Source organism: Pseudorca crassidens, chromosome 10, assembly GCF_039906515.1.
Source record: "Pseudorca crassidens isolate mPseCra1 chromosome 10, mPseCra1.hap1, whole genome shotgun sequence".
NCBI classification, from domain to species: Eukaryota; Metazoa; Chordata; class Mammalia; order Artiodactyla; family Delphinidae; genus Pseudorca; species Pseudorca crassidens.
This window is the reverse complement of record NC_090305.1, coordinates 38,447,931-38,469,439: the sequence shown is the minus strand read 5'-3', so window position 1 is coordinate 38,469,439 and position 21,509 is coordinate 38,447,931. Positions and strand designations below refer to the sequence as shown.

General features: G+C 47.9%; 2 protein-coding genes across 3 annotated transcripts in view; one reads left to right on the top strand and one right to left on the bottom strand.

Moving 5' to 3' along the window:
* Positions 1 to 4,165: 4,165 nt before the first annotated feature.
* ETV7 (ETS variant transcription factor 7) lies at positions 4,166 to 11,138 on the bottom strand. Its single transcript, XM_067755756.1, is given in 7 exon segments — positions 4,166 to 4,283; positions 4,396 to 4,496; positions 7,104 to 7,246; positions 9,024 to 9,229; positions 9,345 to 9,351; positions 10,655 to 10,780; positions 10,982 to 11,138. Coding segments are annotated over 7 exon segments (855 nt in total). The 5' UTR covers positions 11,136 to 11,138.
* Positions 11,139 to 11,882: 744 nt separating this feature from the next.
* Positions 11,883 to 21,509, top strand: part of KCTD20 (potassium channel tetramerization domain containing 20) — a 98,635-nt gene continuing 89,008 nt past the window's right edge. The window contains exons 1-2 of one of the 2 annotated variants that reach the window (XM_067753165.1): positions 11,883 to 12,020; positions 16,716 to 16,845. The gene's annotated coding sequence lies outside the window, so the exon portion shown is untranslated. Of the gene's footprint in view, positions 12,021 to 12,057; positions 12,209 to 16,711; positions 16,846 to 21,509 lie in introns of those variants that run through there. The other variant, XM_067753166.1, reaches the window with a different exon arrangement.

Genomic DNA, 21,509 nt, shown 5'->3' with positions numbered 1-21,509 from the left:
CGCTTCCCAGTAAAGTCTGTTGGGTGAACAACTGAATTCTCCCTGTGGACGGGCTTCAAGCAATGTATTATATCCTCATAGCATCAGCTGCCGCATGAAATAAGTTATGCGCAGGTGGTGCTGTTGGGAGTTTCCCCCTGCATTCCTCATGGGTCAGACACAGGATGGCCCCCTCCCTCTTCCTAAAGGCTCTCTCCTCACCCTTTCAGGGTCTCAGCCCCAATCCTGGTCTGCTTCCCTGTCTGAGTGAGCCAGGCTGACCCCAGCATGAACTTCAGGGACCCCCTCTGCCCTCCTGCAGGGATGGGCCTCTGCAGTCTGCCCTGCTCCCATTTGCCCTGCACCCCACATTCTCCCTGATCCCTCATGATCAGAAGGCCCTCCTCCACACTGCACCTCCAGACTTCACCCCTCCAAAAGGGAAGGAGAAAAACAGAGCAGAAGCCTGTGTGATCTCCTTAGGACACTCTCCCTGCCCCTGCCCCCCAAGCAGAATTCACCAGAGCCACTACTTTCTCCACATTCACCTCTCAGTGACCTCCCCCTGGGGACTGCAACAAAGTCCGCCCATCAGCTACTTCTGCTTCCCCCACTGATGTGTGAACTTCCCAAGGGCAGGGCCCAACTCTCCTTTGTATACCACCCCCAGCCCTCCCCATAGGAGCAGTTAATTTACAAGCATTAGGGACTGTAAAAAATTAAGATCACGATTCACATATTTTGAGGACTTCCCCAGCAGTCAGGTGATTAGGACTCCAAGCTGCCACTGCAGGGGGCAGAGGTTCGATCCCTGGTCAGGGAACTAAGATCCCGCATGCTGAGTGGTGCAGCCTAAATAAATAAATAAAATTTTAAAAACTAAAAATATTTTTTAAACATGCACATTCTGATTTCAGACCAACCCACTTCAAAACTCCCCACCCAAATCTTGGGGCTGTCCCAGGAGTGGCTTAGTTCAGAGGTCATCAAACTGAGTGGTCAAGCCAGTGTGGAGGAGGGGACCAAGGGGACCTGACACCAGCATTGCACAGGGCTCCTCCTGAGCCTGGGCCACCTTCACGTTCACCACCAGACCCCGGATGGCTTGGAGGCATCAGGCCCTTGCTCTGTAAGTGTGTGTGTTTTCTGTGTGTCTCTATAAAACTTAAGAGAACACTTGACTAGAAAATGTAGATTAACACCATAGGGAGGAACCAGAGGAAGAAGCCAAGAAAGGCTGTCACAACTAGGATCCTGCATGAGAAAGACGTTGTGTCACCAGCATCAGCCCAGGCTTCCTGCAGTAAGAGCCTTGAGACGTGGCAGGGCCACTAGGATGGGAGAAAGTGCTGGACATTGTACACCTTAAACTTGCACAACATTATACGTCAATCATGTCTCAGTAAAGCTGGGGGGGAAGTGCTAGATCTGGAGCTTTCTTTCAAGAGAAAAAGACTTTGTTGGCAAGAATCCACATAAGGAGGGACTTCCCTGGTGGTCCAGTGGTTAAGACTTTGCCTTCCAATGCAGGGGGTGCGGGTTTGATCCCTGGTTGGGGAGCTAAGATCCCACGTGCCTCGTGGCCAAAAAACCAAAACATAAAACAGAAGTAGTATTGTAACAAATTTAATAAAGACTTTAAAAATGGTCCACATCAAAAAAAATCTTAAAAAAAAAAAAAAGAATCCACATAAGGAGAAGGTGGACGTGATGGAGCCCATGCTCCTGGGTTAGTGCTGTGAATGGCTTGACTGGATGGAGACAGTGACTTGTATCATGACCTTCTTAATACACTCACTTTTTTTTCATAAACTCTTTATTTCCTGTTGACATTAATGTAATCTGGCAAAAAAGGACGTGGCTGGCTACTTTTTCAAACCATGGGACTCTATTTCCTGCTTGTTAAGATGATTTGTGAGGAAGTCCATCTTGATATATGTTGTTTTCAGTGACCCCCCCCCCACTTTTCAGGAATTTAATTGTGTAAAAAATGGATAGAAACCCAGAGCTTCCTTTCGTGCCAGGTACACAGGAGGTGCTCAATTAATGTTCATGGAAGGAAAGGCTGAATGAATCCCTTTATTCCTGGCACCCAGGCATCCATCCCAGACCAGGGCCTAAAGTTCCTGGAGAAACGGGGTGCAGCTCAGTCCAGAGCTGAGTGGAGAGTCCAGGGATCTGGGGTCTGGGGTGGTGGACTCTGCTCAAGCCCACTTCTCACTCCTGGCCCCAACGGTCCCAGCGTTGGGTGAGATTTAACACTCCCCCTCCCCCCACCGCCGTAAAGACATAGTCTTTGGGATATGCAGCTGTTGACAACCATTAACACAACAGCAGGCAGATGCCAACATCATAACTGGAAGAAGTGACTTATGACTCCATCCTCTCATTTAAACCTCTACGTCTTGGACCCATGAGATGCGAGACAATTAGAAATGAGGCACCGTGAGGAGGCAGCACGCTGAGCTGGGCTGTATGTCCTTGGGCATGTCACTCCCCCTCTCTGGCCTCAGCTGCCTTGTCTGTAAGAGGAGAGGCTGGACAAGTTGATTTCGATGGTCCCTCCCAGTCCACTTATGTAGTTCTGGGCTGGGGATGATGAGAAAAGCTATGGGGCATGGGTTCATCCTGGAGCAAAGTCAAGGAGATGGAACAGTCTCAGGAAGACTAAAGGGGCCTAGGATTTTCCTGCTAAACCTTTTGGCCAAGGCCCCTGCCTGGCCTCTTCTAGTGTGGAATTGTCCAGGGCCCAAGACGGGACTAAGCCAGGATTTTCCCTGCTTATGAGCAGTCACAGCTTTGAGTCCCAAATCAGCTTCTCGGCTACAGTGACCCAAGGCCAGATCAGGTCCAGCCAGATGGGGGTGGCTGGTGGGGGTGTTTTCCTGACCTGCTGGAGGCAAGAGGCAAAGGTGGTTTCCTCCTTCCAGAAAAGAAGATGCGAATCCAGGAAGTTCTGTTTTCAATGAACTGAAAACACTCCCTTCCCTTTCTCCGCCAGCTTCCCCGGGGTTGCAAGGGCAGAGGCTCTGACCCCATCAGGAGGTACCTGGGGGGCTGGGGAGCATCGAGGAGAAGCTGAACCAATAGCAGAGGCATTTTCATGCTTTAGAGCAGCTTTGCGTTTGCAGAGTTTTCTTAACTCCTTATACGGACGGCAGTCACGTACTTCACAACTACGGTCTTATTCAAGTTTTCTGGGAATCCTGTGATGTCAGGTTAGGAATAGCATCCCCATTTTGCAGATGAGAAACATGAGGCTCCAAAGAGATAGAATAACTTGCCCAAGGTCAATTGGCAGATATGGGTATAGGAGCATAGGAAGCCAGGATGTGGGCGGCGTGGGCGATCTTTACTGGGTCATGATCAGAGTCGCCAAGGACTGAAAACTGAGGACAAGGGAGTTGGGCCAGGTGAAATAAACTGTTTATGAAGATGCTGAGGGCAGAGAGGTAGGGCTATGGCCTCTGCTTGAGAAGTGCCCATCACATTTCGAGGCACTAAAAGAAAACAGGTCACAGCACTGGGTTCGAGGGAAGCATCCCAGCTCTGCAAGCCTCTGCCTCCATTTCCCCATCTTTAAACCTCCGGTGGTTGGTATGTGAATTGAATGAGATAAAATATAGGTAGAACCCTTGGCACAAGGCCTGGCACATGGTAAGCACTTAACTGTCAGGCATCATCATTGTTATCATTACTAAGGTTGACAAAGCAGTAATTCTTTTTTCCATTTCATGCACCAGCCCCCTGAGGGTGGTTTTCATGAGCTTGCCCATTTTGCAGATGAGGAAAACTGAGGCTCAGTGAGGGACTTCTGCTTCCTTCTTCCATAAATTGAAGGAATTGGGCTGGATGTTCTCTCAGCGACTGGCTTCCTCTCCTGAGCTGGGCAGGTACTAAGGGGCAGGGTAGGGAGAAAGTTCACTCCCTGTGCTCCCACTTAGCAACCAGGGCTGCCCTATCCAAAGAATGCCCCCACAGTGTCCTGGAGGCGAGGCCTGCCGGTTCTCAGCTGTTCCAGGTCCCCAGGCAGCTTTGAGGTCTGAGACACCAGCTCTGATCCGAGAGTACAAAACCCAGCTGGGGTTCCCTGCTGCCCTGGGAGGAGGGAGGAACAGCTAGCTGCCTTCGTGGGAGACTCAGTCTCTGACCTGTTGGTGCCCGGTGTCTGGAGTCCACGTGTCCTTCACAGAGAGACTTCCAGCATCTCCTCCTTAAAGTCCACTCTGTCCTGCTCCTGGCTCTCCAGAAGCTCCCTGCTGTTGCCCTTGTCCTGATTGATCTTCCTGGGTGTCTTCAGAAATCTGGAATTCAGGCCCCAGCTGCAAATCAGCCCATGCCCCAGCTGCAGAGGTCTTCCAGGCCACCCCACCCCAGCTCCACTCCACCTGGCATCTTGGCCCCTAGGCCACTCACCTGAACAGGAGTTTCTGCCTGGGTTCCTTCTTAATGATGTTCAGATTATGGTAGGGGCACAAGGCATGTGACATCTTCTCATAGGTCACGTTCACCTGCTTCTGGAAGGAAAAGCAGCCCCACATCACCCCCTACTCCCCACCCTGCTCCTTCCAGGCCTGGGAGGGAGCAGGTTGGACTGGATGGTTTCTTAAGCCCCTCAGCCCAGGGGTCTGTTAGGGAATATGAAAGTTCTCATGCATTGGGAAGGAGAAAGGCAGGGGAAGGCCGGGGTGGGGGGGGGTGTGTGTGGGAAGAAACAATGGGATGGTTCTGTCACCTACTTGACTGAGACCCATGGGCCAGGAGTGAACTGCATGTTGCTTTTAAATGGCAAATGTCACGAGTAGTAACAAATTAATATATAGTTAGTAGGAGAGACAGCATGGTGGGGTAGCATGAGGGCCTTGCCACCTAGCTGTGTGACTTTGACCAAGTCAGGTTTTCCTGTCTTTGGGGAGTGGACTGTGCAGAGTAGGGACAAAGAGGCTGGGCTTTGGTGTCAATTTAAGCTCCAGCTCCACCATTTGGCAGCTGTGTGACCTTGGATAAGTTTCTTTACCTCTCTGCATCTGTTGCCCCAGCTATAAAATGAAAATAAAAACATCAATCTCACAGATTTGTTGTGAGCATTAAATTAGTTAATCCATGAGAGCACTTAGCACAGTGCTTAACATGTGGTCTGTGCTCACTAAATGGAATTGCTGCCCTTGGGGCCTCAGTTGTCCTCCCTCCAGATAAGCACACCTAAACTTTAGTCATTTGCATCCTTCCAGCCACCAGCACTACCCAGAGGCCACAAAACAGGGTGGCGCCCAGAACTACATGGTCTGGATTCAGGTCTCTGCTCTGCCACCTACTGGCTGCAAACACTGGGACAAGTTGATACACCTCTCTGTGCCTCAGTTCCCCATCTGATAATATCCACCCCATGAGGTTGTTGTGAGGATTAAATGAGTTAATACAGGCAAAGCCCTCTGAGCAATGCTTGGCAATCAAATGCTGTGCCATTTTAGGAGATGCTATATATTGCAGATGATCATTATTGGTTTTTTGTTTGTTTGTTTTAATTTATTTAACTTATTTATTTATTTTTGGCCGTGTTGGGTCTTTGTTGCTGCGCATGGGCTTTCTCTAATGGCGGCGAGCGGGGGCTACTCTTCGCTGTGGTGCGCAGGGCTTCTCATTGTGGTGGCTTCTCTTGTTGCAGAGCACGGGCTCTAGGCACAAGGGCTTCAGTAGTTGCAGCATGCGGACTTAGTAGTTGTGGCTTGCGGGCTCTAGAGCACAGGCTCAGTAGTTGTGGTGCATTGGCTTAGTTGCTCCACAGCAGGTGGGATCTTTCCGGACCAGGGCTCGAACCCATGTCCCCCGCATTGGCAGGCAGATTCTCAACCACTGCGCCACCAGGGAAGCCTGATCATTATTGTTAATAGTTTTCTTTAAAGACTCTTTTTAACCTAAATGAATTTATTTATAGACTAGCACACTGGTTTTATATCACCACTGTCAATCATGAGATTGACAAAGTAGTTAAATTTTGTCATCCTAATGCTTACTAAAATAAATAATGATTAGAATTTGGAGTAAACCACCTAAAATCCCCTGGCAGACACCCATTTAGGTATGGGCGCTCCTCACGTTAGGAATGCTGGCCTCGGTCATCCCCAGGCCTTTCCAGCCCTGACAGCTGATGATTCTGCAGGGCCTGAGACCTGGGTTTTCCCAGCTTCCTCCAGGGTACCAGCTTCCTCACCTGGCTTAACAGCAAATGATGCACAATTCATGTAAGCGTGCTTTGAAAGCCTCAAATGCTAAGGAAAGGTGGAATTAAGCAATTAGAAGGCAAGATTCCTGAGTTCCAGGGACAGTCCCCATCCTCAAGAAGTAACTGCCTGTCCCTCGGAATCTCCCAAAATAAAATGATCCCAACAAGAGCCACTATGGAGAATATATGGAGGTTCCTTAAAAAACTAAAAATAGAACTACCATATGACCCAGCAATCCCACTACTGGGCATATACCCAGAGAAAACCATAATTCAAAAAGACACATGCACCCCAATGTTCATTGCAGCACTACTTACAATAGCCAGGTCATGGAAGCAACCTAAATGCCCATCAACAGACGAATGGATAAAGAAGATGTGGTACATATATACAATGGAATGTTACTCAGCCATAAAAGGGAACGAAATTGGGTCATTTATAGAGACGTGGATGAACCGAGAGACTGTCATACAGAGTGAAGTAAGTCAGAAAGGGAAAAACAAATATCGTATATTAACGCATATATGTGGAACCTAGAAAAATGGTACAGATGAACCAGTTTGCAAGGCTTCTGAGACTTAGATGTAGAGAACAAACGTATGGACACCAAGGGGGGAAAATGAGGGTGGGGGGTGGGGGGATGAATTGGGAGATTGGGATTGACATATATACACTAATATGTATAAAATAGATAACTAATAAGAACCTGCTGTATAAAAACTAAATAAATAAAATTTAAAAAAAAAGAAAAAAATTTAAGAAAAAAATGCTCCCAACACTTCTGGGGCTGCTGGTGAAGCTCCCATCAGTTGAGGCCTGTCCCCTAGTGCTGAGGGGTCCACTGTGGCCCCTGCCCCGTCATGTGTGTTGAGACCATCCTGCCCGCTGGCTGAGGTTCACCTTGTGGTTTCCCCAGAATCTGGCAAGCCCATTTGGATCCACAACTCAGAAGATCTTGGCATTATTGTCTTCCCACTTGATGTAGGGCTGGTACCAGGTGTCAGAGAGCAGCTGATACTTGTAATCCCACAGCAGCTGGCAGTCTGCAGTTGAGCACAGAGGGTGCAGACGGGGCGCCTTCATGGAGCTGTGAGGACGAGCATGAGAAAGGTGCTCTGGGGCTCTCGAAGCCGGGGCCCAGGCGTGCAGCGGGATGGTGAAGACGATGGTACTAACAGAAACAGCCACATGTGGGGCCTCATTACTCATCTCATTCAATCATCCTGACTCTAACAGGTGGAGACCTTTACCCCCAGGAAGGGATGAGGAAATGGGCTCAGAGAGGTATGGACATAACCCAGTCACCAGGCTCCTAAGGAGCAGGCGGAATAGGGAGCCTAACCCAGCTCTTCAGACACCAAAGCCAACACCCTTCGCCCGGGGGCAGGTGGCGGGGGCACTGGCCAGTGGCTGGCGGCTGGAACCCTGTCTCCAGGTCCCTCTCTGCCCCTGGCCCAGTCACTCAACCTCCCAGATCTCTATTAAATCAGGATTGTAACATCCATCCTATCCAGCCAGCACCCTAACAGGAGGTTCTGGAAAATCGAACGTGCTATCATGAAGGGCAAGTGGCAGAGGGAGCCTGGGCGCAAGCTCTTAAGTCCCACCTGGGCCACCTGGCTCGGGCGTGGGGGGCAGGTTACCGGACTTCTTCTGAGCCATAGTTTCCTCGTGTTGGGTGATGTGAGGATTAAGTGACATAATCGACCAAAAGATCCTTAGCACAGTGCCTGGTACAGAGTAAGTGCTCTAAGAATGTTAAGCATTATATTAAAATCAAATAACTGTGTTTCAGTGACTCCCAGTCACTTTCAACCCAGGAGCTAAGTTTCTGCCCCCTCTGTGGTGTCTTAGGATAAATGTAGTGGCCCCGCCATGACTAGAAAACACACTTTGGGAAGGCAGTCAGCTTATCTGTCAGTCCATCTGGTTACCTGTCTGTTAGTCGGTCCTTTAACAATGAATGTGGAGAAGTATATCACCTGATTAGAGCTCAGGCCCTAGAGTCAGACTGCCTGGATTCACACTTCAATTCTGCCACTTACTGCTGTGTGACCATGCGAAGGTCACTTAACCTCTCTGTGCCTCATTTTCCTTATCTGTAAAATGGGGCTAATAATAATACCAACCTCAGAGGGCTGTTGTGGGGTTAAATAAAAGCCTTAGAACCAAGCCTGGCACATAGTAAACACTCAACTATTTAAAAATAAATAAAGTTTTGGGGCTTCCCTGGTGATGCAGTGGTTAAGAATCCGCCTGCCAATGCAGGGGACACTGGTTCGATCCCTGGTCTGGGAAGATCCCACATGCCGCAGAGCAACTAAGCCCGCGAGTCACAACTACTGAAGCCCACATGCCTAGAGCCCGTGCTCCATAACAAGAGAAGCCACCGCAAAGAGAAGTCCACGCACTGCAACAAAGAGTAGCTCCCGCTCGCCACAACTAGAGAAAGCCCACACGCAGCAACAAAGACCCAAAGCAGCCAAAAATAAATTAATTTTTAAAAATTAATTATAAAAATAAAGTTTTAAAGGGGGAGGGGGCATACCCTAGGCCAGTCTGACTGTCTGAACTATGACTGGTAAATCGTCCCTGGCCTGGACATAGGGTGGGCTTGGCGATCCCGGGCAGCACTTTCTGCCTGCTGTGACCAGACTGTGACCAGCACACAGGAGAATTACTCCACACACCACTGCCAAGCACAGACCCTCTCATTCCCCAGATCAAAATAACCCTCCTCCTTGTCACCCACCCCGCTCTGGGACTTAGCCTCAGCACACCTCCCTCCTGTGTGCCAGGGGAGCACAGCCTCCTACTCACCAGTGATCCTGCCATCAATGGGGGCCTGTGGCATCGTGGGGAAGGAGGAGACTCCCTCAGCCCTGCAGCTGAGCTCCACACAGTGAGATAAACTGAGGGACTCCTGCCTGCTGAGGGGCCAGCTGGCCAGGCCAGGGGCATCCACATGGCTCAAGGAGCTGGCAAGCCCCAGGGCTGGTGGCTGCTGCAGGAGGCCCCGATCTCCTCTGCAAGCAGAGGAGCACCATCGATTCTTTGGGCCCAGAGCCTCCCCCAACCCAGACCCCCTCAGTGACATGCGCGGGAGCCCGTGGGGCTGCACTCCTAGTGCTCTCCCCACACCCAGCCCCTGGTCAGGGAAGCACTGGAGGGTGTGGGTGAGGGCCAGACAGCCCAGGTGCTAACCCTAGCTCCCAGACAAGTAACTTAGTTTCTCAAACCTGCTCCCTCATCTGTAAAATTGTTCACAATGCCAAGAGGTGACAGAGCCAGGTCCAGAACCCAGGTGCCCTCTTCATCCACCCAATAACTATTGATGGAGGACCTTCAATGAGACAGGCATTGTTCTAAGAATGTTGGGGACACATCACTAAACTGAAAAGAGCTTCTGCCCTCATGGAGCTTTATATTCTAGTGGCGTAGGGAGGGGGAGGAAGACAGATGATTAAAATAAAAAAGGAAATAGAAGTAGTATACAATATGGGGGGAAGGGATAAAGCACTACTGTACAAGGCAAATAGGGAATTCTGGGAAATGCCTCACAGACATGATAATATTTGAACAGACACCTAAGGAGGTAGATAAGTGAGCTATGTGGGCATGTAAAGAAGAGATTGCAAGGCAGAGGGAACAGTAAGTGCAAAGGCCCTGAGGCAGGGGTGTCTCTGGCTTGTTCAATGAGCAGGGAGGCTGGTGTGGCTGGAGGAGCATGAACAAGAGGGAGAGGAGTGGGAGAGGACAGCAGAGGGCAGGGAGGTCATTGTATGGACTGGGGCTTTGACGAGTGAGATGAGAGCCACTGGAAGATTTTGAGCAAAGAAGTAGCATGACCTGACTTATGAATCTCTGGCTACTCTGCTGAGAATAGATCATAGGAGATCAAGGGCAGAAGCAAGGAGACCAGTGAGGAGGTTCTCCAGAGGAGGCAGGGGCTGGACCCTGGGCAGCACTACAGGTGTGTGAAGTGGTTGGATTCTGGGTAGATCTTGAAGGTAGAGCCAGCAGGAGTTGTTGACAGTTGGGATGAGGATGAGAGAGAAAGAAAGTAATCAAAAATGACATCCAGCGTTTTGGCCCGAGCAACTGGAAGGTTGCAGCAGTGAGTAAGGACTGGGAGTGACATGAACAGCCCTGTGTGCAGGTCCCTGGAGACCCTGAGGAGAGCAATTTCCATGGAGAGATCAGGAGGAGAAGAGAGGGATGCCACATAAACAACCCTCTGCTGGAGAGGAGAGCAGAGAAAGGGGGAGATGAGAGGCAAGGCCCCTCGGCTAGAGGACAGTCACAGAGGGCAGCGGTGAGAGTTGGGGAGGCAGGGCAGGGGGAGATGGGGAGCCTGGCCCACAATGCTGCCTCTTTCATCATTTTGCCTGGAAGAAGCTCTGCCCTCTGATGAGGCCAATCTGGGGGAGGGTCTCAGAGAGCCTCCTCACCTTCCAGGCAGCAGGGGAAGGGCTGAGTGGGCACCCTCTGCCTGAAAGCTCTTCCGAAAAAGGGCCCACATGCCACAGCTTGCCGCTGGGTCTTGATGTACTGGAGCAACTCATACAGAACGTCAGCTGAAGCGGGGGGGCGCGGGAGGGCAGGCTGCTGACCAGGTGTCAGCTGGCATGTCCGTCACAAGATTCGTGCTGATGGAGACGCTACGCAGAGGCCTTAGGATGGAAATGGGGAAGGGAGAGGGAGGGAGCAAGACAGCTCCCCAGCCCCACCCCCGCTCCCCCCGGTTTGCATCAGAGAAGCCAGTGAGTGACCCCGACCTGAAGCCAGGGAGCGGAGTGGGAAGTCGTCCTTGGTGAGGATGCAAAGGGCTCGGCCGTTCATCTCAAAGTCCTGCTCCCTGGTGTGCTGCAGAGAATACTCCTGCCCAGCCAAGCGCAGCCAGTGCAGCTCGTCCTTGTTGCTGGAGAGCATGGGCTGGATGGGGTTGACGGAACCCCAAGGAGGTGCCCGGAGAGGAGGACTTGGCTACGGGGTGCCTGACTCTCTGGCTCAAATCGCCTCACCTCACAGATGAGACAGAGTTCAGCCTTCAGCATCCGACAAGGCACTTCCAGCCTGGTCGGGTGGCCCAGTGGCCACACAGCCTCACAGGCTGTCTGCAGTCTGACTGCCCTTTGTTTCTCCAGAGGCAGAACTACCTGGCTTGACTCAAGCCGCAGGCCTGCGTGGGTGTTGGCATCTGGAAAACGGGGCTGGTGGTCGAGAACAGTGGAGCGTGTAAAAGCGGCAGTATTTGGGTGAGCAGGCTGTGTTCATCCCTGCCCTTTCTCTTGAGTTCTCCCCAAACTTCCTTTTTCCCTTTCCATCTGAGCCTCTTCCTCCTGTCCCCACACCCCTCCTCCAAGAGAAGGGTCTCACTTATCCGTGTTGAACAATCACTGATCTCAGCCTTTCTGCCAGAAGCTATGTTAGGCGCTGGGGTCAACGGGGAAGTTACAACTTTTAAAGTTGCAGGCTGGAGGGGCCAACAGTGACCTGGAGCCCTTTCAGAGACGAAGAGCCGGTTTACATGATTTGAAGGCTGGGCACCTGCCCTAAAGCTAGGGCGCCTGAAATAGGGCCGGGCACGTGACAGTGGGCCAAGCGGCCCCGCCCCCGCCGTCCAGAATGGAGCCCAGGTCTCGCGGAGCTTGAATTCCCGGCTCGGCGTCTCTTCCCTCCACCCTGGCAGAGTGCCCAGCGCCCGAGGGGAGGGCGGCACGAAGCCCGGCCGCGCCCATGGCCGAACTGCCGCCGCGGGCTGGACTGGCCCCGCCAGCTAAGCCCCGTCCGCCCTCCGGGCCGCGCGCCAGGTAAGTTGGGCCCGGCCCCGGCGCCGCGTCCCCGGGCCTTCCCTCCCGGCGAGACCAACTTTTGAGGCACAGGGGTTCGCTTCGAGCCGCCCCTGCTCTTTAGGAAGAGCTGCGCGCAGCATCTTCGTCCAGGGGAACTTCGGCCCCTCATCTCGCCCCTGCCCACCGCCCGGCTTGCTCGGGCCGGCTGGGGTGAGCAAGGGGCCCGACTTGTGCGTCCTGAGGGGACTCGGGGAGGGGGAGGCGCAGAGTCCGGGCTGGAGTCTCAGGGCTCCTCCTCCTGGCTGCTGGGAATCGAGGGGGCGGGGTGGGGGTGGTTCGTCTGCGCTGGGTCCCGGGGCTGGACCCGCTGCGTTGGGACTCAGCCTCTCAGCCTCCTAACCTCCCCTCCCCGCCCCCCTTACAGTAGGTTCCAATAATATTTAATTGCGTCTCGGGCTTAAAACTCATCCGTAGTCTCGCAGGTCCCTTGATTCAGCCAAGTCCCTCCGTGCTCCTTCCTCTATTAGATAAAGTACCAGGGAGGAGGGGGCGGGGGAGGGGACAGGAGGGACCCCTGAAGCTCTGGCCTCGGCCGAAAAGGTGCTTCTGATGTTTTCATTTCCCTTGCTGAGCTGCTGCTTCTGGGTTAAATTCATTTTATTGCCTGTTCATTTTTAAAGAAAGACTGACAGAGTTACTCTAATAGATCAAGGGTCTGAGCTCAGAGTAGGTCAAAGGCACTCACAGGTAGGTGAATAAAAATAGAAGGAGGGTTGGCAAGTACAGCCAGGACACCTGTGTTCATAGCATACTAATAAAGGCCAGAATCTCCTCATTTATCTCTGGTGGGAAATGCTGATGGTGTCACAGGATCAAACTCAAACCGCATCCAAACCAGGTGATTTCCCCTGAGCATTCAGTGAAAGGAAGTATCTGTCCATGGTAGGAGTGGCTGGGCAGTTTTGAATGGTCGGATGAGAGGAGCTTGCCTAGAATGGAACTAAAGATCTGCTCACGTGTTCCCGTGTGAAGACGCACATGGACATCAAACCTATACCGTTCCTATGAATGCTCAGTCTCATGTTTATTCTTCCAGACACACTCCCGGCATCATTTATTGGGAGCAGGAGCCGTTGGGGTCCAGCGAGCTTCCCAGCATGAGACAGGCACTTTCCTAGAGCTTCCAAACAGTTCTTTAAAAATTGTTACTCTGAGGTTTGTGAGTTGTATTTTCATTGCACTTCAGAGACTTCCTGTTTATCTCCCGGTCTCTGGTAACAACGTAGCATTTTGTTTGAACCCTTGGTTTGTCTTAAGGAGTCCCTGGTTTTGGAGGTTTTGATTAAAAAGTGCCTTGTACTGGACTTCCCTGGTGGCGCAGTGGTTAAGAATCTGCCTGCTAATGTAGGGGACACGGGTTCGAGTCCTGGTCTGGGAAGATCCCACAGGCCGCGGAGCAACTAAGCCCTTGAGGCACAACTGCTGAGCCTGCGCGTCTAGAGCCTGTGCTCTGCAACAAGAGAAGCCACGACAATAAGAAGCCCGCGCACCGCGTTGAAGAGTAGCCCCCGCTCGCCGCAACTAGAGAAAGCCCACACACAGAAACGAAAACCCAACACAGCCAAAATTAAATAAATTTATTTTAAAAAAGAAAAGTGCCTTGTACTACAGGGTTTCTTGATCTGCAGTTGGACTTCTGATTTTAAAATACCACATTCCAGTTAGTAGGAAGCAAAGATGTTATCTGTTTCTACAGAAGTTTTATGTAGTATTCCAGGAAATAGAGGCTTTGATTCTTCCCATCATCAGATGATTTGAGCCCATCTTCGTGACCAAACACTTTTACATTATACTGACTAGAAGGAATAATGACAGAGAAAAAAAAATGGGTTGGTGGTGGGATCTTTATTCTCATCTGCATTTGAATCTTTTGGAACCCAACTGAATGTATTTGTATGGTTTGCACCATGCGTTTCTCTGTCTTCTCTTCATGAGTTCCCTCAAAGAGAACACTCTGGACCTCGATGGCCACCTTTATTCCCATAAAGGATTTTTCCATTTGGAGGTAAACATGTTGGGAGGTGAGGAGTTAATATTGTGTAGAATCAATGTCCCACATTTCCAGAGGGGTCTCAATCCAGAACAAAGAATGAGAAGAGGACTCTGATGGTACCAGCTCTACCGACTGGGAGAAAGTCTCTCTGCCAGTTGGGAAAATCACTTCATGAGTCTTTGTATTTTTTAATCAGAGATATAACCAGAGGATCTGTATTTTATGCATTTTGAAGAGAAAAGAGGCTGAATTTGGCTTCTATATTTACTTTTTCCATTTTTCTCATGTTAATATTTTTTTTAAAAACCAACAAAAACCCCTTTGGATCCCTGCAATAGCCCAAAGTCATACTGCCTTGGCAACAGTAGCTAGTCCACTGGAGCCTCCAAATATCAAGACAGAAAATTTTAAATGCACTTCCAGGGACTTCCCTGGCTGTCCAGTGGTTAAGACTTTGTGCTTCCACTACAGGGGGCACGGGTTCCATCCCTAGTCAGGAAACTAAGATCCCACATGCTGCATGGCTCGGCCAAACAAACAAAAACATAAAATGCACTTCCAATAAAATGTCACATTTTTAAAGACATTAGAACTGACCTTCCAGGCTTCCCTGCTGGCACAGTGGTTAAGAATCCACCTGCCAAGGCAGGGGACACGGGTTCGAGCCCTGGCCTGGGGAGATCCCACATGCCGCAGAGCAACTAAGCCCGTGTGCCACAACTACTGAGCCTGCTCTCTACAGCCCGCGAGACACAGCTCCTGAGCCCGTGTGCCACAACTACTGAAGCCCGTGCACCTAGAGCCCATGCTCCACAACAAGAGAAGCCACAGCAGTGAGAAGCCCATGCACCGCAACAAAGAGTAGCCCCCGCTCACCACAACTAGAGAAAGCCTGCACGCAGGAATGAAGACCCAATGCAGCCAAAAATAAATTTAATTAATTAATTATTTTAAAAAAAGATCCTTTGGCTTACAGGATCTTAGTTCTCCGACCAGGGATTGAACCCAGGCCCTCGGCGGTGAAAGTGCCTAGTCCTAACCCCTGGACCACCAGGGAATTCCCTAGTAACTAGTTTTTAAAGCTAATGAATTTGTTCTTTAACCCTACTTATCACTTATCCTCAGTGTGTATAACGTGCTGCTTTCCCCCCACCCCCTCAGGCCGTGTCTCTCTCAGGGCTGATTGCAATTCCTACAAGATGCGTTCACTTTATTTTTTTAACTTTTAATTTTATATTGGGGTATAGCCACTTAACACTGTTGTGATAATTTCAGGTGCACAGCAAAGCAACTCAGCCATACATATACATGTGTCCATTCTCCCCCAAACTCCCCTCCCATCCAGGTTGCCACATAACATTGAGCAGAGTTCTGTGTGCTATACATTAGGTCCTTGTTGGTTATCCGTCTTAAATATAGCAGTGTGTACATGTCGATCCCAAACTCCCTGACTATCCCTTCCCCCCTGGTAACCATAAATTCGTCCTCTAAGTTTATGAGGCTGTTTCTGTTTTGTAAATGAGTTCCTTTGTATTATTTCTTTTTAGATTCCGCATATAAGGGATATTGTGATATTTCTCTTTCTCTGTCCGACTTACTTCACTCAGTATGACAGTCTCTAGGTCCATCCATGTTGCTGCAAATGGCATTATTTCATTCTTTTTAATGGCTGAGTAATATTCCATTATGTACATGTACCACATCTTCCTTCAACCATTCCTCTGTTGCATGGACGTTTAGGTTGCTTCCGTGTCTTGGCTATTGTAAACAGTGCTGCAGTGAACATTGGGGTGCATGTATCCGTTCAGGCCATGTTTTTCTCTGGATATATGCCCAGGAGTGGGATTGCAGGGTCATGTGGTAGCTCTATTTTTAGTTTTTTAAGGCACCTCCATACTGTTCTCCATAGTGGCTGTACTACTTTACATTCCCACCAACAGTGCAAGAGGGTTCCCTTTTCTCCACACCCTCTCCAGCGTTTATTGTTTGTGGATTTTTTGATGATAGCCATTTTGACTGGTGTGAGGTGATATTGTGGTTTTGATTTGCATTTCTCTAATAATTAGCGATGTTGAACATCTTTCCATGTGCCTCTTGGCCATCTATATATCTTCTTTGGAGAAATGTCTATTTAGGTTTTCTGCCCATTTTTTGATTGGGTTGTTTGTTTTGATGTTATTAAGCCTCATGAGCTGTTTGTAAATTTTGGAGACTAATCCCTTATTGGTCACATCGTTTACAAATATTTTCTCCCAATCTGTGTGTTGTCTTTTCATTTTGTTTATGGTTTCCTTTGCTGTGCAAAAGCTTTTGAGTTTAATTAGGTCCCATTTGTTTATTTTTGTTTTTATTTCCATTGTTCTCGGAGATGGACCGAAAAAGATATTCCTGTGATTTATGTCAGAGAGTGTTTTGCCTGTGTTTTTCTCTAGGAGTTTTATAGTGTCCAGTCTCACATTTAGGTCTTTAATCCATTTTGAGTGTATTTTTGTGTATGGTGTTAAAGAATGATCTAATTTCATTTTTTTGCATGTAGCTGACCAGTTTCCCCAGCACCGTTTGTTGAAAAGACTGTCTTTCCACCATTGTATAGTCTTGCCTCCTTTGTCGTACAGATGCGTTCACTTTAAATCCACCCATTCGCCTGTCTTCTCTTCCAGATAGCTATAGAGTCCACTGCCTCAAATGGGGACCCCAGGAACAGCTGTTCCCTGCACTACATCTACGCCTAGCAGCCCAGCGAGTACCTGAAGGCCTTGCTGGCCGTGGGGGAGATTTGCCAGGACTATGACAGGTATGAGACTCCCCATCTCTGTGGGTTCGCATGGCCCCTGACTGACCCTGGGCAGAAGAATGGAAATTAAGTCATTGCTGAGGCTCATGAGGGGACAGAATAAAGCCTGGCCCCAGACGTGTCATCTTCTCCACACCTAGAGAAACTGAGTTTACACCAAGCTCACACTGGGCACCAAAAAAATCCTCTTAGCTTTCTTCTCTTACTTGGCTGGCAGGACCACTGGATAGCAATTTTGGTTTCCCTCTTGTAAGGTTTCAGTATGTGCTTTGCTACGCAAAGTTTGGTGCATGGACCAGCAGTGTAAGGTCACCTAGGAACTTAGAGCATCAAGCCCCACTTGAGAATCGGAATCAGCATCTCCAATGTAACACGATTCCCGGATGATTCGTGTGCACTGTGGAGTTGGAGAAGCACCAGTTTAGTGGGCACTGTTCTGTCTAATCCTTACATTAACCCTTCTGTCATGGGTGTTGTTTACCAGCAGAGGAAAACCATGCAGGGAGGTAAAGTGCCCTGTTGCACAGCCAGAAGCAGGATTTAAACCCAGATCCAGCTCATTCCACAGCGTAAGCTCGTAATCATGGATTTCACTGACCTTAAAAGCTATTGGTAACTTTAGCAGAGGGTGTGTGTCTGCCCACGTGCATGTGTGTGTGCCCATACCAGTGTGTGTGTGTTTGTATGTATGCCTATAGAAAACACGATTTTGAGATCAGATGAGATCAGATCAGTATTATATTTATTTTTACTTGGTGGAAAACATTGACCTTTCCCACTAAGAGAATTCCCTGTAAGAAATGATTTACATAAGTCACATTAAACTGGATTTATTCTGCCTTTCCAGTATTTCCAGACTGAGGTGATGTTGTGCACACTTGATCCAGAAGGCTCTTTGAGGGAGAACTAGTGTAAATATAAATATGAGTAAATCTCAGTTGACTGCCTGGCATGATGGTAAAAGAGGGCTAGTTAGTAATGAGCAACAACTAACTGACCTGTTAAACCAGGAAAATAAAGTGACTCTGTCCTCTAGTTTCAGAGAGATTTCATGGGATAGCCTGAATTTCTGTTCTTTCTAGTCTCATAATTGGTGATAATTGTATTAAAAACTTGATACCCCAGCACCATAGGGAGTGACACAACCTAGTGACCAGAAGGTGCAGAGAAACCAACAGGACAGGTAATAGGAAAGTTTCCATCAGTGTCCTTCCCGCTGGTGAGTCTCTGGATTCGGCTTGGTCATTGCCAGTAATTCAGATGGGTTGGAAGCCAGTCGGGGATGAATGAACAGGTCCAATCAAATCAGACAGCTCTAAACACTAGGCTCGTAGTGTTTAGAATGGAATGTGCATGGAACCACACTTCCCCTCTTACACATTTGGAATAAAGGGCAATAATAACATTTTGTGTGTGTGTGTGTGTGTGGCCATGCCATGTGGCTTGTGGGATCTTAGTTCTCTGACCAGGGATTGAACCCACGCCTGCAGCAGTGAAAGCGTGGAGTCCTAACCACTGGACTGCCAGGGAATTCCCAATAATAGCATTTTTAATTATCTTGTTGAAGTAATAGTTATACTTGCGATATTGTCTGTAAAGACAATTGGAATCTCAGCTCTGATTTCTTCAGGCCCCAATTCAGGGAGGATTCTTAGAGAGGCTCATGTCATGGAGATTTCTGCCAAGGAGGGAAAAGATGGACAGATTGCGTCCCCACTGTCAGAAACTCCTCCAAATGTCCCCAAGACACCAACACAGTAATTCTCTCCTTCTATCACGCACACAGTTCATTGAGGGGACAGTCCTTTCCCTGATGTATATCCCTGGCAGCTTTGTCATAAATTAACTGACCTCATATGTGTGGTTTTTTTCCTGGGCTCTCTATTCTATTCCTCTGGCCCGTGTGCTTCTTTTTGTGCCATTTCTACACTGTTTGGTTACTGTACCTTTGTAATATGGTTTCAAGTCAGTGAGTGAGTTTCCTCCAGCTGCTGTTCTTCTTTCTCTGTATCCCCTTGGCTGTTTGGGGTCCTTTGTGGTTCCATGCAAATGTCAGGATTGTTTGTTCAGCCTCTGTGAAAAATTCCATTGGAATTTTGATAGGAATTGCATTGAACGTGCACACTGTTTTGGGTAGAATGGACATTTTAGCACTACTAATTCTTTCCATTCATGAGCACAGGATATCTTTCCATTTATCTGTGTCTTCAGTTTCTTCATCAAATGTCTTAAGGTTTTCAGTGTGCAGCTCTTTCACGTCTTGGGTTAAATTTATTCCTAGGTAGTTGGTTCTTTTGATGTTATTGTAAATGGGATTGTTTTCTTGATTTCTCTCTCTCTGATGGTTCATTATTAGTGTAGAAAAACACAACTGATTTTTGTGTATTGATTTTGTATCCTGCAGCTTTACTGAATTCATTTATTGGTTCTAACAGTTTTTTGGTGATTTAATACAGAAAACTGGAATTAGAAATCCCACTGTTTCTACCACATCCAGGTCATACACAACACCCAAGACATAGTGGCTACTAATATAATCTTCCCACAGTGTCCCTTAAAAACGTGTGAAGTCCTACAAGGGTGAATTGCATCATCATTTTGGGTGAGCAGGATCTGGGTAGGCCTTGGTCTCTATAGCAAAGGTTGTTGTCTTCTCTACATTTCTTTCCTTTTATTGACATGACTGTTTTGAAAAGTAATTTATTTACCAGTAATTTCAAACGTATAGAAAATTTAAAATAGCAGTACAAAGTACTCACATTTGCCACTGTACACAAAACACTTCAGTGTCCCAAAATAGGGACACTCTTCCAGGGAACCAGCACGAAACCTCCACATGAGGAAATATTATGGTTTCCACATTATGATGCAATTCACAGACCCACTTCAACTTTCACCAGCTGCCCCAACTCTAGGGAAATGTCTCTTTTCATTCTGATCCTGTTTTGTTCTTCTGAAATGATGAGTGATACTTTCCCTCATTATCACAACCTTGATGGATTGAAAGTGCATAGGATGAATAAGATCTGGGTGACCTTTTCTGTATTGGAACATGTATCAGTACTTCATTCTTTTTTTTTTTTTTTTTTTTTTTTTGCGGTATGTGGGCCTCTCACTGTTGTGGCTTCTCCCATTGCGGAGCACAGGCTCCGGACACGCAGGCTCAGCAGCCATGGCTCACGGGCCCAGCCACTCTGCGGCATGTGGGATCTTCCCGGACCGGGGCACGAACCCGTGTCCCCTGCATCGGCAGGCGGACTCTCAACCACTGCACCACCAGGGAAGCCCTTCATTCATTTTTTATTGTGATTAAATGTACATAACATTTACCATTTAAACCATTTTAAGTACACAGTTCTATGGCATTAACCACACTCATATTGTTGTACAAATATCCTCACCATCCACGTTCAGATCTTTTCCATTTTCACCAATGAAACTCTGTAGCCATTAAACACTAATTCCCCTCAGCAACTGCATTCTATTTTCTGCCTTTGAACTTGACTTCTCTGGATACCTCATATAAGTGGAATCATATCATTTTTGTTCTTTTGTGACAGGGCTATTTCACTTATCATAATGGATCAAGGTTAATATATGTTGTAGCACGTGTCAGAATTTCCTTAGTTTTTAAGGATGAATTTTCAATGCTTTTTGTGTATACCACATTTAGTTTATCCATTCATCCATTGACACTTGGGTCACTTCCACCTTTTGCTACTGTGATTAATATTGCTATGAAGATGAGTGTACCCGTATCTGTTCCAGTCCCTGCTTTCAATCTTTTGGGTATACCCTGATGTGGAATTGATGGATCATATGTTAATTCTATGTGGAAGTTTTTGAGGAACTGCCATACTGGTTTCAACAGAGACTATATCATTTCACTTGATTCCTTTTAAGACAGAATAATATGGATCAGCCTCCATGTCACTTATCCATTTACCCATTGGTGGACATTAGCATTGTTTCTACCTTTTGGCTGTTGTGAACAGTGCTGCTGTCAATAGATGTGTACACCTGTTTTCAATTCTTTGGGTTCTATATCTAGGGGTGGAGTTGTTGAACCATAGATAATTGTATATTCATGGAGTAAACAGAGGTTGCACCATTTTCCATTTCCACAATAAGGTTTAAAAGTTTCAGTGTCTCTGCATTGTTGCCAACATTTGTTATTTTAAATGTTTTTGATTATACCCATTTTAGCATGTGTGAAGGCATTATTATTGCATTGTGGTTTTAAGTTGCATTTCCATCATATCTTTTCAGCTGCTTGTTGACTATCTGCATGTCTTGTTTGGGGAAGGGTCTATTTAAGTCCTTTGTCCACATTTAAAATTGGGTTATTTGTCTTTGTTGATGAGTTGTAAAAGTTCTTGATACACCTGGATAAACACTTATCAGATATAAATATAATGTGAAATTCTTCCATTCTGTGGGCTGTCATTTCACTTTCTAAATTGCATTTTTTTGATGCACAAAGCTTTTTAATTTAAGGAAATCTAATTTTTTTCTTCTGGTTGCTGGTTATGAAGGTTTATCCCTATGTTTTATTGGAGATTTTACAGAGTCGTCCCTCAGTATCCATGAGGGATTGGTTCCAGGACACCCCACAGATATCCAAATCCATGGATGCTCAAATCTCTTATATAAAATGATATAGT